The sequence below is a fragment of the Lathamus discolor genome, chromosome 2 (genome assembly GCF_037157495.1).
Source record: "Lathamus discolor isolate bLatDis1 chromosome 2, bLatDis1.hap1, whole genome shotgun sequence".
NCBI classification, from domain to species: Eukaryota; Metazoa; Chordata; class Aves; order Psittaciformes; family Psittacidae; genus Lathamus; species Lathamus discolor.
Genome location: NC_088885.1, coordinates 142412944 through 142429863, shown reverse-complemented (window position 1 = coordinate 142429863; position 16920 = coordinate 142412944). Strand labels below are relative to the sequence as shown.

General features: G+C 41.1%; 2 protein-coding genes across 5 annotated transcripts in view; one reads left to right on the top strand and one right to left on the bottom strand.

Moving 5' to 3' along the window:
- Positions 1–8719: 8719 nt before the first annotated feature.
- Positions 8720–13810, bottom strand: ENY2 (ENY2 transcription and export complex 2 subunit). Of its 2 annotated transcripts, none has more exons than XM_065668817.1 (5): positions 13713–13810; positions 13275–13407; positions 11091–11161; positions 9164–9238; positions 8720–8948 (listed from the first exon to the last, which is right to left on the bottom strand). In XM_065668817.1, exons 2-5 carry the CDS (start codon positions 13340–13342, stop codon positions 8872–8874), a joined length of 291 nt encoding a protein of 96 aa, XP_065524889.1. In that variant the 5' UTR covers positions 13343–13407; positions 13713–13810; the 3' UTR covers positions 8720–8871. The 2 variants fall into 2 exon arrangements, with proteins under 2 accessions (XP_065524889.1, XP_065524890.1); XM_065668818.1 differs by lacking the exon at positions 13713–13810 and adding an exon at positions 13511–13612.
- A 19-nt stretch (positions 13811–13829) lies between these two features.
- The window catches only part of NUDCD1 (NudC domain containing 1), a 37633-nt gene continuing 34542 nt past the window's right edge, over positions 13830–16920 (top strand). For 2 of the 3 annotated variants that reach the window (XM_065668810.1, XM_065668811.1), the window contains exon 1: positions 13916–14001. Coding sequence is in view for 1 of the 3 variants with exons in the window: in XM_065668809.1 (XP_065524881.1) it covers positions 13890–14001 (112 nt within the window). In the remaining 2 variants the exon portion in view is untranslated. Of the gene's footprint in view, positions 14002–16920 lie in introns of all 3 variants that reach the window. The other variant, XM_065668809.1, reaches the window with a different exon arrangement.

The window sequence follows — 16920 nt, the reverse complement described above, 5'->3', positions numbered from 1 at the left end:
GTCAGGGCACAGCAGTGGCTGAGCTGAAGGGCAGCTCTCCTGCAGTGTTGCTCAGGTGGGGACTGATGTACTTGTGCCTGCAAAACCTGCATTCAGTAAGAGAAACTCAATATATGCAATGCTGGTTTTAATTTTAAGCATTATTTGAAAACCATTTGTGTAATAAAGAGTTAAACCTTTCAGGACAGCATTCTGTCTAAAGCAGAAACTGGAAAATAATCTGCATTCACTCAAAAAAGCACGGCACAGTGGGAGAGATCAGATTATGAAGATAGCCAGAGACATTTCCTTTAAGAACACACTCGCTTTGGCATTACAGTCTATATACTCAATAGGGAATATGCCACAGTGAGAATGAAATGTTTTAAAATACGTATATAAACACCCACACTTAATACAAAACTGCCAGAGTGGCTCACCCACCCTATCGCCCTAACTGCATGTGTGTCTGATGCGTTAATGGGAAAAACCCCTGAAAATTGACAGACCACAAATGGGAGAATAGCTGTTTTCATAGAAAACATAATTATGCAACTTCAAATTTGGGAATAATATAAACATTATTTCAAAATAAATGTTTGCAGGGATAAATACTTCCCTGTTCAAAAATGTCATCAACTCTTAGCTCTTAAGTTTTTAACCTGATTTATGCCAAAGAGATGGTCTTAAATCCTAGATATTTCGTTGCCACAGCACGTGTAGTACTGCTACAGTAAACTAATAAAATTTGTTAGGGAATTACATTTTTTTTTTAATCAATGCTTTTCTTTTACAGGTATTAATGATTAAACATACATGTGACATCACCTGACAATTTGCAAGTTTGCTAGCGTCAGTTCTTTACATACAAAGCAGTTTCCATCACTTCATGGTTCCACAGCCACTGGTTAGATGGCATCTGATAACATTTGTGTTTCTATTTAGTATGTCCATTTCCAAACATAGAAAGGATACAGTCTCTCTTTCAATATGAATTCCTCCAATATCTGTGCTTCATTTGCTTGTGTGCTCTCTCACTGTTCAGTCATTTGTTAAAGCTACAAATAACTTTTTTATCTAAGGGTGCCTTTCCCGAGTTACAGTCCTGTTGAATTGTGCAGTAACTGGAGTTTTACATTTGCAGAAGAGATTTTACCCTGGACAAGTATTTGATTCTGGCCAAAGTAAAGAGTTTTCACAGTTTCAACCACAGAAAAATTGCAGGCTTTTACTATAAAATTTACAAGTAAATTTCTGTGCCACTGCTACAAATTCATATTCTGCTTTTTGAAATTTCATCATTAACTGTCTTGAAATCCTAGATGAGAGACATTTTCCATTCCTTTGTAGCCTTACTGAGCACCTGGTTTTGGTAAAGTCTAAGTATTGTCTAAGAGTTTGCCTAAGTTTAGGCAAATGTGTATCCTAGCATGTATGAAAATCTGCACCTTTCCCAAGTAAGTAGGCAAGTAGTCATGATAGCCTCTTTTCTCTCTAAAAGGCTTCCAGGCTGAACCTCTACTCTTCACTGCCTCTGCCAGTGTGTACCTTAAATTCCTTCCCTCATGCACATTAAAGCTTGAAATGCCTTGTAGAGGGAATTTCCAGACTGGTGATCCTGGTGAGAGACCTTTGTAGAAAAAATAAAAAACCTGACTTTTAGCAAGCATATAATACATAAAAAATCATATTTGAAATTGTGAAAAGGTGCACATCCCTCACATCCCAAGTAATCCTTTTGCAAGCTCTAAGTTCAAGTTACAAGAAGACAGATCCTAGGCATAGTGTTAGAATTTTTGAGTTCAAAATACTAAATACTTGAGTATTTAGCATGTTGCTTTACAAAAATAGTTATCTACATGGGTATGCTTGCTGCATGTGTGTGTGTATGGTTTGCATTTAGGGAAATAGAGTGCATAGCATGGAAATAGATAGTCATGACGTTTTGTTTGGAAATGCATTTAGGAAAGCAAAGGATTTTCTATCTAGAGTTCATTGGAGGAGGGATGGGAATCATGAAATTATGTTTCTTCATGCTTCATCATTTGTTAGAAGAATTTCTATCTATTGGTAAAATGTGTATTTCATTTCTTTTTTCCATGCCCTTTGCCAAATCTAATAATTTCTAGAAGAATTTTCTAAAAGAATTATTCCAAAGTTGGGAAAATAATAGAAAAAAAAATTAAATTAATTGTGACTCCTTCTTTTCTCCATTTTAAAACAAATCAATGCAGCAATGTGTTATTAACTCAAAAACTTCAAAACTCAAGTTCTTGTCTGAACACCTATGTGCCAAACCCAAGTGGCTGTTGGAAGTGTTGAGCTCCCAGAATCTGACTAAAATCAATCTCAGCTTCAGACGAACTTCACTGTCTCAGTAAAGTTTGGATTGGGACATCTAGATCCCAATTTTTGTGGGGGGAAAATTCAACAGCTGGTTTTTAATATAATTGCATAATCTCATATATACAGTTTAGAGGAGACAGCAGTCAAAGAAGGGAAAAGAGGAAGTGAAATAAATAAATTTTTAAATTTGTTATCCAGTTTTCCTCTTTGCCTCAGGGTAGCAAGGAAACATTTTAAGTCATCTTTATCATTGCAGCAGTCAGTAGGCAGAAACTAAGCACAGATAATAGTCTTTCTGATCTTCACTCAGCAGAGGAAGAACAGTCCTCTTCTCTCCATTGACTATTTGATGAAACACTTCTCCTTGCAAAAAATATGTCAATGGGTATTCTGAAATTTAATCTGAACTACTCAAATTTTACCAGACGGATCTGGGATTTGGGCAGAAACTTATCTCAGTGAAATGCACATGGAAAAGTTAACAAACAGATTAGCTTGATAGATAGGCACATTTTTTTCAGGGCAAGTTACAAAGAAATGATTTTGTCATGCTTAACTGCTGCTGTGACTACTGTTACAGATTCTACGGAACTGCATTCCAGCCAGTTACACCTGTACTGGGGCTAACAGCTACTGCTTGAAGCAGCATATCTCTTTATGGCAAGTTCTCTAGAAGGTTCACCTTGGAAAGTGTTAGAAAATAGCATTTGAGATGCTGCTGAGCTTTTCTGGAACAGGAATTAGCAGAGAACATTTACAAATCAACGAGCTGCTCTGGACCTTACATTCTTGGGGTTGCCTCTCTTTCTTTCGCAAGGGAGCAGAAGTATAAATATGGAGTATTTATTATGGTTTACCTTTCTCAGCTGGAAGAAACTGAGCTGCTGCTGCCAGCTCTAGGGAACACTCATAGGCAAATAATGCATTTCTACAAAGCCTGAGTAACTCTCAACTAAAGCAGCTCTTCCAGAAAGGCATCTTGTACTCAGGAAAGTGTTGAAAAATGAAGGATCCACCATATTTCTTCATAGCTTGTTCCAGTGATTAAGCAGCTGTGCTTTTACAAGTGTCATCTTGTTACAAATTTGAATTTGTCTGACTTCTATTTCCATCTGTTCTTTATGTCCCTTTTCCCCTTGCAGCTTTTTTTTCAGTGCCAGGTTGGACAGAGCTTTGAGCAACCTGGTCTAGTGGAAGATGTCCCTGCACGTGGCAGGGGGTTGGAACTGGATGAGCTTTAAGGTGCTTTCCAACCCCAATCATTTTATGATTTTGTACCTTTCTCTGTTAAAGCACCCTGTGTTTCCTGTTTTCTCCCTGAGGAGGTTCGACACATCACAACCATATCTTCTATCAACTTTCCTTTTAGTAAGTGTCATTGCTTCCAGGAAATGAAGTATTGCTTTTGCCCTCTGCAACAGATGTAAAAACTCAATGCTGTGCTGACTTTGTACCCAGGCTGTTGCTGGGAGCCAGCCAACAGGAGAGGTCAAGTTGCTCTGCCCTTGTCAGTGTTCACCCGCAGGCTGCCAGATGCAGATTTTAGCAGCAGCAACTCAATACGTTAGCTCAGGATCAGTGATTGAAAGAATGGATAACCGCTTTCCTAGCAACTCCAACTAACAGAAATCAGCAGGGATTTCTGAGAGGGGTATTTTTTATGCTCTACTTCTAACTACTTCACTAGTTTTAAGGTAAGCATTTAAGAACAATACTGTTCAGGTGGAAAGCATCATCGTAAACGGGAAATACACTAAAGTGGGATTAGGCTTTTTCTCATTCCAAGCAGAATGCTAATTAACTAATTCATTACACTAAATTGGTTAAGTATAAATTATTTATGAGGAATTCATTTTTCCTCATTTTGGGCTCCAGCCATTACAAATTTGGCTCTGCAGTCACAGCTGTTTCTTTTAAAAATGAACAGCTTGAGAAAAACAGGCCAAGTAGAATACAATTCTGGTTTCAATTGCAAATATTTAGAAATTTAAAGAAAGCCAGCAGGTAAAAGCATTGGATATTTTCCATTGCTCCAATAAAAGCTCAATCACTAAGTAAGTTAAAGCCAAACTATCAAGGTGCCACAATCAAGTAAAATCAAACATATTCCATTATGTGAACTAAAAGATGAGGACATGGGCTAGGTAGTGCAGAGCTGTCACCCCAAAGGACCCTCCAGACAGAAGATCTGAGAGGTGTCAGTAACTTTTTAATATCACTGATGGACTCTTGCTGGATTACAACAGACTTCAGACACTTGTTCTCCAAGTGATAAAGGCCTGTTCTGAAATACTATGGCGGTAAACAAGGATGAAGAAGAATGGGGAAAAATAGGAGAAAAAAACCCAACCCAAACAACAAACAAACAAACAAAACACCACCCCACCCCCCAACCCTCCCCCCCAACAACTGAAAAACTATATAAAATGTGAGTGTAAGTTTGACATCCCATCAGAATTTCTTGATAATGTTTTATAACATTTTTTGACTGGACTGTGTCAATGTGGAGAAGTATTTGTGGGGAAATAGTTAATCAAACCAACTAGAATCTAACCAGCTCCAGTTCATTGTGTATTTCAGACCCCTCACTGCCTGACTAAAGGGAGAGGCTAAGCTAACTTCTTTCTGTTGGTCTTTCATTGACAGCAGTAGGGCTATTCAATTCACGGTCACATACAATTTGGATTAGTGCACATCCAGAGCTATGCCAATTTACCCTTGCTGTTATCTGACCCATTATTTTAATATCAATTTATAAACAGATTCTATTTTTTACAGGCTTGTTTACAAAAAGAAAAAGCTGAATCAGCTGCTAGAGTGTGTATGTAGGACTACCATCTAAAAGAAGTAGATGCCCACAGCTGAGGCAAATCATATCAGTCCTAAGCTGTCTGCTCTTGGCTATCTAGTTCTGGGTGCTGTCTGCTTTTATAAGGAATGGGTGCATTTCATGACGTTGAAAATGCTGAAATTTTGAAGAAGTAGTTGATGCATCTGTCTGTGACTGTACATGCTGTAGCTATGGAACCTTTAACAGCACAGATAATCATACATTTCAGTGCGGGAAAAGAACCTCAACAGGACAATAATGTGCTGGCTGAATCCTGAATGTTAATAACTGTTTTCAATACTTGACCAAATGTGTAGCAACTGAGGTTGTTCAGAGAACAGTTTGCAAAACAATGCTACCCTGTCCATCTGTGAATAAAACCTGCAGTTAAAACAAAAATATGAGGCCACTAAGGGGACTTACTTATTCCTCTACAAACCATCTCCCATTTCTGATATCACCCCAAATCTAATTTTAGTCTTAGAAGATCCATCAAGATGCCTCTGACCAGTCCACTCCAGCGTAATTTGGATCTGCATGTTGTCAAACATTCTTTTTTCCTAGCTTCTGAGTGGGGGCTGCACTGGTGTGGTTAACTGTGGGAACATGTGGTGTTGGGATGTTCACATCAGTGAGCAGCCTGTGTTACCCTAGGAGAGGAGCCACTGCTGTGTGTCTGGAACGCAGTCACTCTGCTGTTCCTTCAGGGTCTCTTTATGCTTTTGCATTTTAAGCCAGTCTGGGCATAACTTTACAACTTATTTTTGGAAGCATGTGAAAGAGCTGTTTGTCAAACCTTTAACTTCAGATTGGTCAGCACAACTTTCTGCAAATTCATGCAGCATTCAGTCTTTATTCTGCGACAAGCATGAGCTGCCCACAGGGGAGATCTGCACTTCACTTACAGGAACTGCACTTCATCTGTCATGTTCTAGATGGAATCTCAAATGTTTACTAATCAGATAACAAGCCTTCCACATTTCTTTGTCTGAATACCTCAAGTCTGGCCCTCTGCCACCACAGCGAAGGAAATCAAGTGGAAGCTCTGGAGCAAGTTACTGTATGCCCATATCACTCTGCAGCCGTTCATCAAGCAAAGACTTTTAGCATGTACAAGATGTCCAAGATCATCAGCAAAGTCCGCTAAAAGAGTAAGGATACAGAAGATATTTTACAGCCTCGCCAAATATTAAACATATGCTGAGCTAGCGTATATTCTGCTACACTGTGTGAAGAAATATTCTGTATTCCATCAGTTACTAGCATTGGGTAAATTGATTATAGAATGAAGAGCTAAGAATAAATATACATATATGCAATTCAAACAGAACACACCCATTGCAAATGAAGTTGCAGAAGTCAAACTTTGAATTAAACTTTAATTAATTTATAATTTATTAAATTTATAATTTATTAAATTTATAATTTATTAAATTTATAATTTAAGTAATTAAACTTTGAATAATACTGTGCTGTGTTGACTGGGGTATGGTTGGCTTTTTCCACAGAAGCTAGTATGTTTTAGATTTGTGCTGAGAACAGTGTTGATAACGTAGATGCTTTAGTTACTGCTGAGCAGTGCTTAACACAGAGTCAAGGCCTTTTCTGCTCCTCACCCCACCCCACCTCACCCCAGTAAGTAGGTTGTGGGTGCACACAGAGTTGGGAGAGGACACAGCCGGGACAGCTGACCCCAGCTGACCCAGGGGATATCCCACCCCATACGGCATCATGCTCAGCATGAAAAGCTGGGGGAAGGAAGGGGGGAAGTTCAGAATGATGGTTTCCCAAGTAACTGTTACGCGTGATGAAGCCCTGCTTTCCTGAAGATGGCTGAACACCCTCCTGCCCATGGGAAGCGGTGAGTGAATTCCTTGCTTTGCTTTGCTTTGCTTGCATGTAGGGCTTGTGCTTTACCTGTTCAACTATCTTTATCTCAACCCATGAGTTTCTCACTTTCAACTTTCTGGTTCTCTCCCACATCTCACCGAGGGGAGCGAGTGAGTGGCTGTGTGGGGCTCAGTTGCTGTCTGGGATTAATGCAAATAAGTATTTTAAAAGTAGGATGGACTTTGAAGTGGAAGAATGAATTTTCTTCTTTCTGACATCCACCTTTATTTAACAAAGACAATGACATACAGCAAGTGTGCTCAACCTGCCAGGAAGATAGTTTGAAAACACCACAGCAGAATGGGCATCTGTCCTGCAACAGACCCCAGTTCTGGCTCCTGCCATGCTCCAGTCTCAGCAGGAACTTGGTCTTGTGTAGACAAAAGGTGTTCATGACTGATTATGTCTTGTCCCACTCACTGACAGTCAGTATTGCCCAGTTTGGACTGACTTTTGTCTAGTGCCAGAGGAACAATAACCACCTTCCGCTGTTGCTGGACTCTTCTCTCACATCTGTTGGCCAGCTCAGACTGAGCAGACATGATAACTGAACACTCGCAGCCTGGCACCAACAGCCCTGCACTGCTGTTCTGCCCCATCCCTGTGCAGGGGGGAGCTCAGCCCATCCACAGCCTGCCTTCCAGTGAGCACTCAGCGCTTTGCTATGAACCAGAGCACATTATTTTTCTCATCCACAGCCAAGGAACCAGGAGGCGCAGGCATTGTACACCCCATGCATGAGGTACTGGTTCCCCCGGGAGGATCCTTGGGGAAGTGCTTGCAGCAACAACTGGGGAATGAAATCCACAAATCCATGGGAGCAGGCATGGTTTCTTGAGCCCCACTCCAAGTGACAATTTTGAGAGTATTCTTGTAATTAGGAGCATAGAGATTTACATTGAGTCAATTAACTTTTCACAGTGGCCGAGTCACGACAGTGTCTAATTGCTCAGTTTTTGCTCATGCTTCTCCTCCACTTCATCATCTGTTAGAGGCCTCAAATTGAAGCTGGCAAAAACTGAACGTTCTCACTTCAAAGCCCCTTTCCCCAATTCTCTCTATTCATCAGCTTTACTTTTGCAGCCATTTATAGACCTAGCTGATGTTGCATATACTGATAAAAGAATTTAAAGAGACTTATGTTGGCAAAAGTTTGTATTACACTTAAATTTCAAAAGGCCCTAAAGATCGACATAATTTTTAATTACCAGTAACACAGGCAAAGCTAGAAAACAGTAGTTGTTGTGGATCAGAGTAGTGACTCTAATTGAAGTAAATGTGAAGAGATACAACTGTCTTTGAAAAATTCAACCTCTTATGAATTACTGCATGAATACTTATAAATCGTGGCCTTCAAACCACTCACTCTAAAGCAAAGAAGTACTGGGAGGAATGCCACCAACTGTTTCATGTAGTTTTAACTTCTTCATGCCATCCAGCTACTTACTCAGGGAAAATTAGAAAGGATATGCTCAGTAGTATGTCATATCCCATTTTCTACAGACTTCTTTCTCCCTTCTGTATTTCTACCTCATATGCTTATTAACCTCGCTTCTTTTTTTGAAAATTTGAGCAATTCTGCACAACCATATAAAATTATGTCTTATTAAAACCAGGAACAAGCGATGCCATATCACAGTGCACTGACACAGAGAAGAGCCTTAGAACCACAAATCCACAAAATTTTTTATTAAAATAACACCATGTTTAAGAAATCAATGCAGTGCAAAGGAACTTCAGCTCATCATCCTTACGTATGTAAACTGTATTCCAATCCTGACATGACTGACGTAATACAGAAACACTATCCTAGGTGAATGTCAAAGTTAAAGACTGGCATGCTGGGCAAGGAAGGTTCTTATTCTTTGCAAGAGTTCTTTCTTTACGCTGTCTGGTACCAAGGCTGAAACAAAAATAGGAAAGCAAGAAGTAAAAAAACAGGACAACATGGAAAATACGCTAATACTGACCTTTCACAACAGCTATTCTTTTTTTGTTCTTGCAATTCTGTTAATACCTGAAAGTAACTGAAGCTACTTGATTCTCACATAGCACATCTATATTTTTCCCATTTAAAATGGTGTAAGTCCTAACACATCCATGTTTACATTTTCTTACCTCTGCCTTTGGGAGTGATTTCTGCCACCAAATCGTCAACGGTAACATGCTCTAATCCTTTTTCTTTAATAACATCTGGGGAAGACCAAGAACAGTATTTTTAAGTTTTTTAGCACGTTAATTAGAAGACAAAACCTATGCCAATGATTAAGAGACAAAATCTACAAACATAGGTCATCAGAGGATATAAAGTAGCATGTGACCTAAAGGTAACTCAGTACCTACTTCATTGCACAGTGGATTTAGCCTCTCATTCATACCATGGGTTTAACCATGGGAACTTGGAATTACTGATGCATCTTGATCAGCTCGTATTTTAGAATCCAACACAACACAGTTTAAGCTTATCTGAGTTACCAGGTGTCTGTACCGCTTGAGTGTTGTAGCACTTATCTCTTCAAACATATTATTTACATGATAGGGAGAAAGAGATGCAGTTGGAAAAAGACTTTGGAACATACAGCAAGGGAGAACACAGAGGCAGTAAATGCTCGCTACTCCTCCTAACTGGTTTAAATTAACACCTCTATATTTCAGCAAAGTAAAAAAGCATATCTGAAGATATGCATCTACAGCAAAAGCTAGATTAAGATATGCTGTATGATTAGTGCATTCAAACAACTGCCTGCTTAAGTACCTTGAAGACCTAAAAATGCAAAGTCAATGCTGAGAAGAAACTTCCAGTCAGCAGCATAAACCTGATTTTTTTTTTTTGTGGAAATGTGAATGTTTTTAACTGTATCCATAGGACTGATTGTTCAAGACACTAAATCCATTTTCTGAACTGACATCACATGAACTATTAGTAAACTGTTTTTCTTGGTTGAATTTCCTGTTGAAGATAATCCTGGATTGCTCAATTATTGGCTGTAACCCACAATGGCAAGAAGCTCTAGAACAAACTACCAAAACCCACCCCAAAACCCCCAGCCCAGCAATAACAACAACAGACCCCCCCTCCCACCCCCTCCAAATTCCTCCTTTGGGGGCTGTTAGGCCCTTAACAGGGACAAATGAACTTCTGCTTGCACTTACAGTTCGAAGTACTAATATAAACCAAACATTTTACATAACTTTCCTATAGCAGAGTATATAAAGTTGAGAAGGCAGATAAATATCCCTTCCACTACTTGTACTACTGAAATGGGGAACCTCTGGCAGTGGTATCAGGCAGACAACTGCCAGCATGGATCATTTCAGCTTTTTCTGCAAATCCATCTATGAAAACAATTTAACACACTCAGCCCTATAAAAAGAAAAGCTTTGTGATGGAATATTCAGTAGCTGGGCACAATAGACCAAATCAGAACTAAAGCAAAAGCTCCAGGGATTTGTTATCCGCTTTAAGGAAATTTCATCATGTGGTAGTATTCCTGGTTGCTGAAATAGTATTTGTAAATCTCATATAATTTACAAGCCAGTAAATTGTAGCAATGCTCAATACTTAACTCAGAACTACAGATTCAGGTATCTAGAGGTTCATCAGCTTCTTTTCTCTCATCTAAGTAGATGATCTTACTTTCAAGAACTGTACTTGGAAAGAGTACAAATATACTTCGTCATGTGCAGAGTTCTTTCAAGCTGTTAAGTTGCGTACCACTGTATTTGCTCCATCTTCCTCTATCTTGTTTTTTATTCTCCAGTGGCAAGGAAGTCATCTCTCTCAAAACAAAAAGTTGTATCATCATGAATATGTAGGGAATCAGTTCTAAGACTTTTCCTCCTGAACTTAAGAAAGTTCAGATGAGAAAAGTGTCCAAGATGGCAAGCTGCTTTCTTGCATAAAAAAACAATTGCCAGGGATACCTTCCTCTTGCCCATGTCTTGTTTAAATTGAGTGTTCCACAGCAAAGCCTCCATCTGGGACTTTTACTTGGCCAGAACCTCAGCTGATTACAAAGGATATTAATTATTTGACCACTGTTACCTTTACAATGTGCCTTCAGCTGATCCTTCCAGCCACATTCAATTAATTTGGCTCTCAGCAACTCTTTAAGGCTGTTAAGACAATATACAAACTTGTTAGGAACAGCAAACATTCCTGACAGCTTAACTATGCTTCAGGATGACAATTAAGTCTACAATTCCTACCCACAACAGAACTCCCAGACCAGCAGCAGAAACGGCTGAACAGCATGTGAACCCTAACCTGAATGAGTACTAATTTCAGTTTACCATGTTGGACTGAGAGGAGTTGGCAGCTCAGAAGCTAATTTCACAGTATTTCTTTCAGGCAGTGTTGATGCTGCAGCCACAGAAAAGAGGTAGAAGCCCTTGAGTCACTTGAACTGCTCAAGTCTACTCTGTTAGCATACGTATGCTAACTTTAAAAATTAAAATATTTCACCTGAAATCAGGCCTTCAGAAGAAAACTTTCCCTCTTCCCTTCTAAAAGAAGAATTCCATACAATTGTTTTCAACAGCAGGTTTCTCTTCCCAGTTACGCTTTACCTCATGCTGAGTGAAGACAAAGGGACCATGTATCTTATCTTCCTAATGTGGTTAGCAATTATAAGCATAAGCAAAAAGGATTCAGGCATTAAAAAGAACAAGACTCACAAGAATCTGCTGCAATGATACATCTACTCCATATATCAATAGAGAAGACTGAAAGCTAGCTAAGAAAGTGAAAATTAGTACTGATTATAGAAAGGCTCTGATAAAACTTGCTTATAATACAACTTTTGATGTCCTGACAAAACTCTTCTCACTGTTAGACTAAAATAGTTCCCAATACCATTTCAAGAAATTGCTTGCTCTGCTGAAGCTCTGTGCAATCTCCAATGGGATGGTCACAACCAGGAAAGGAGCACAGCGTAGACACCATGTCTATGAAAGGTTACACTGGGCACGGGGCTATGTGATGACCTAGGGAGAAGACTCCTTCTCATACAGGCCTTGAGAAATAAAGGAAATGGAGCTTTTGGTGCATGGTGTTATGAGTATAGTGAAATGATGATGAGGACGCATGGCCAGCAGATCAAGGGAGATGATTCTCCCCCTTCTACTCTGCTGAGACGCCACCCAGAGTAGTGTGTGCAGCTCTGTAGTTCTCAGCACAGGAAAGACATGAACCTGTTGGAGAGGGTCCAGAGAAAGTCCACAAAAATCTTCAGAGGGACGGAGCACCTTTCCTATGAGGAAAGGCCGAGAGAGTTGGGGTTGTTCAGCCTGGAGAAGTTCCAGGGAGACCCTATTGTGGCCTTTCAGTTCTTTAAAGGTGCCTATAGGAAAGCTGGGGAGAGACTTTTTAACAGGAGCCATTGTGATAGGACAAGGGGTGATGGTTTTAAACTAAAAGAGGGAGATTCAGGCTGGGCATGAGAAAGAAGTTTTTACAATGAAGGTGGTAAAATACTGGCACAGGTTTCCCAGAGAGGTGGTGGATGTGCCATCCACACAGACATTCAAGGCCAGGCTGGATGTGGTTCTGGACAATCTGATTATTTAAGGATGTCCCTGCTCATTGCAGGAGGGTTGGACTGGATGAGCCCTGAAGGTCCCTTCCAACCCAAACTATTTATAAGTCTGCTAATGATATATAACTATAATGCAAATAAAACAGACGTAAGAGACAAGAAAAGGCCAAAACCTAGCTGCCACACCACACTGCATAATTCACTTGTTTGCCTTTATTGGGATCTCTAGAATGACTTGCACAAGTGCTGTTTTATGTCTTCTGTTGCATATTTATTTCCCTAACAAGAGACAAGTACACAGGAGAAAATCAAACAGGGAAGCTTTGTCTCATTCTCTTTATCAGGAAATAACAAGATTTAACTGCAATAAGTGCATTTAATGGTGATTTTTATGAGAACCAAGAGCTTTCCAACAAAAAATGCCAGAATAAGAAAAAGCTAAGAGTTTAAGAGCTCATAAACCACCCCCCCCCTTATTTTCCTATCCCCCCTTTTCAAGTGAAAAACATAAAAATGCTCAAAAGGGAAAAATAAAGAGATTTTTAATACAGCTTTACATAATAGATAAGGCTTTCATATGCAGGTATTTGCAGAATTTAGCGTTAAGTTTACTTAATCTTTACTTCTAGGAGTGGCTCACGTTCGATGGTATTTTTAGCTTCATGGTGGCACGGAATCAGAAGCCTGCTTACCGTTCTCGCTCTCCTGTTTCTATTAGCTTTTGGTTAATGGTTGCTCTCATCTGGGCATCTTTGTTCATGTTGGACGTCCCGGTTTTTCACAAACGACCCGGAGCACAAGAGGGGCTGACCACCATCCGTGTCGCTAACACAACAGAAGGAAAGTCACTCGCACAGTTACGGGCAGCACCACGCCCGCTGATAACGACCGGAGGGAGCCCCAGGATCAGCACCGGAACAGCACCCGCCGGGCCGGGCAGGGCCGCCTCGCTCCGGGGCGCCAGTAGCTCACCGAGCCGCTGAAGCAGGCGCGGCCTTTCCGCATCCCCCCCTCCCTTCCCCCGCTCCGCGCCTCCCTCGCCCGCAGCCTGGGCTCCCCCCGCGGCCGAATCGGAGCTGCGAGCACGGGGCAAGGCCCCAGCAGGCCACGATCCGTCGCTACCGGCTCACCCCGCCGCCGCACGGCACAGCTAGGCCCCGGCGGCAGGAGGTGGAGCCACGCCGCGCCAGGGCGCCGACCGGAAGTGCGGCTGGGGACTACAACTCCCGGCATGCCTCGCGGTCCCGGCCCCGTGGTGCTGCGCGGTGGCTCCCGCCTGTTCGCTGAGCAGCTCCCGGTGCCGCGGCATGGCGGCTCACTGCTCGCTGCAGGCCAAGCGCCTGCTCCTGGACCCCAGGTTCGAAGGTTACAAGCTGTCCCTGGAGCCGCTGGCCTGCTACCAGCTGCAGCTCGACGCGGGTGAGGAGTGGGGCGGCGCGGCTGGGCGGGTGAGACCGCCGGCCTCCCATTCGCCCTGTGGCCTGGGGGGTCCTCTTGCGGTGCTTCTCTGCAGGCCCAGCGGCCCTCGTTGCAGGCGTGCCCTGAGCTGGGGCAGCCCGGCCCGGTGTGCGGGCGGCCTGCGCGCCTGTCCTGGGTCGGAAGGGCGGGCGGGTGGCATACCTGGCGTTTCCTCTTGGTTGCTGTCGTTACAATTGGCTGCACCGTTGTCTTTGATATCCCCCTGTGTTCACCCTGCTCCGTGGTGGACCAAGGTCTCAGGCTGTTGTCACATCACTGCATTACAATAGCCTGCCCCTGTGAGTTTGAACAGAGTTTCTAAACGAGTAAGGAAATCTGTGTGATAAATCTGGCTTTGCCTTGTACACACGCAGTAGTGTTCACAGTGGGTACCTGTGAGTGTGATGGAGTGCAGGTGATTTATAGATGTATAAAATCAGGATCTCCTACAGACCTCAGCAGTTAGCGTTTTTACGTTCCTGCTCTGCCCACAGTTCAGATGAGGATCTAAGGGTTGTTTATTCCATGCTCTGCTTTTTTTGCCAAGTGTTATGAGTAACATTTGAGGTACTGGTCCATTAACGGACTAATTTGCTGAGAAGAATGTTAGCACGAAGTGATGTTGGAGATGTGCTTACAACCTTAGCCGTGCCCCCTGAAATCTCTCATCCACCCACAAAAAGACCTAAATAAAGGTATGGGCTTTGTAGGTGGATGAATTACTTTTTTTTTGGGGGGGGGTTCATTCTTTTTAGAGAGTCGGAGAGAGTAATATACAATTTGGGTGGACTGATCTCTAGCTCTGTATGTCTGCTGATTTATGTGCCTGTCCACAGAGCTAGCTGTTACTTGTTACTTTGGTTTGTGTTAAATACATGGTATTAGTAGTGGATCAGAAAGGTGTGTTTGCCATGGTGAATTGTGGGCAGAACGTGAAGCTGTATGTGATCTGTGTATTGTGGGAGTGAATGAAGGTGAGGTGATACTGTATGTGCATCTGTCATAGGACTGGAAAATTCAAAAAGAGTAACATTTTTGTTATGTACTTTGATATTTTTTACTGTAAGACTAATTTAGGTGTCCCCTTTCAAAAGACAGTCGAAATATAAGTTAGTGAATGTGTGTTAGGAGTGTATCACAGCTGTGTCAAAGATGGCAGCAGTTAGTGTGGCATAGGTACAGCCTCTTAGTTTGCCCTTTATTTGGTACTCTGCCTGTGGTTAGATAAGCTCTGTGGTTCTTGGGTAGTCAGTTGTGCACCTGTTCTCAGTAGGTGAGGTTTACAGATTCTTATTAAACTTCTTGAATCATGGAGTTGCTAATGGAGAGATGGATCTAGCCGGTTCTTGTCTATTCAGGTATTTTATGTAATAGCTTCAGTAATCTGTGTGACAGAAGATTGGTATGTGTGCCATCCTCCAATTCCCACAGCACAGAGGCCCAGATACCTTTTTTCTAGATGTTTTGTTTATCTGTATTTCAGCCTACTCTTAGGCCATACAGCAGGCACTGTATGTTACATGTTTAGGAACACTGTCAGCATGACTAATTTCTGATTTTATTCACAGCTGTGTGCAAAATGTGGTGATAGAATATGGAAGATTAATATAAAAAGGCTATTGATTTTTTTTTTTATTTGTTTTCCAGGAAACTATTTCAGGAATCCTTGTCTCAAATGACCTGAGATTTGGAGTTCTGCCTGTGTGGCATCCCAAATTTCATGGCAGTAAGATGAGCATGTGAGCTTTAAAGTGCTTTGAATATATGATAATAAATAGTAATAGGTACTTATTCTTAAGTAGAACTGAATTAACTCAGTTGAAGTATTTATGCAGTGTTAATACATACTTGCATATTAAGCATTAGGGTATTAATCTTTGATATTTCATCTGTGTTTTTATATTTAACTATTTTTATGAATTTCACTGCTAGCTGTAAACTAAAATGACTGAAAGAAATTGGCACATGGAGTTGATGCAGGCTTCTACTACTGAAGCAGGTGTATGGCAACACATGGTACTGCAGGACAGCTTGTGCTGGTTGTCATGCTCCTGGGGGCTACAGCGAACTTCATTTTATGACCATTGTGTAGAAGTTAGTATTCAGTTCCAGTTTGCCTTTAACTGTCAAACTGCAGTTGCCAGGAATTTGCTGTGGTCTGACGTGCAGCAGAAAGAATTTTAAAACATTTATTTAATATGTTTATTTTATTAGATCTGTGCTAGAGGGGAATCTTCTAGTGAATATCTTAAATATAAGGTCACAGTGATGAATGGTGAAATTCTGTGATCTTATGTTCTCTTTTAAATACTGGGATTTGCATGTTCATCTTTTATTTCTTTCTTACTCCTACCTATTCTGTCCTAGTTAATCTGACTTTCACAGTCATTACTCCTTTCTCTTCTCTCATCCTGGGAACAAGTTTTAACTAGTAATGAGTCCCACACTGTTATATGTTTAATTCCTAACTCTTCATCCTAAGTTTTATGTATTTTTATTTTTCTTAATTTATTTTCGTAACTTATTTCCTAGTGATTACTTTGCACTGAGCTTTGTATGGCCTTTCTTTTAAACCACTGAACCTCTGGGGGGAAAGAAAGAATGTCTTGTTTACAGTCACCTCTTCTGCCCTGATCTGAACTCAGCAGAGCCTAGATCAGTCAGTGGCTGTGGGGCAGATTCTTACCTCCAACAAGGACCATGTCTAAGATGCATGTAGTTTTTAAAGGAATGAAAACCTCACTTTTGACTTCCACTGATCAGATGTAACTTGAATCCTTTCTTTTTCAGAGGCTTAGAAGTTTCTCAGTTGTGGGTTTCCCTCATGCCTTTCCTCTCTATTTTGTCTATTTGGCAGAGTTGTTATTCATATCAAAAAAC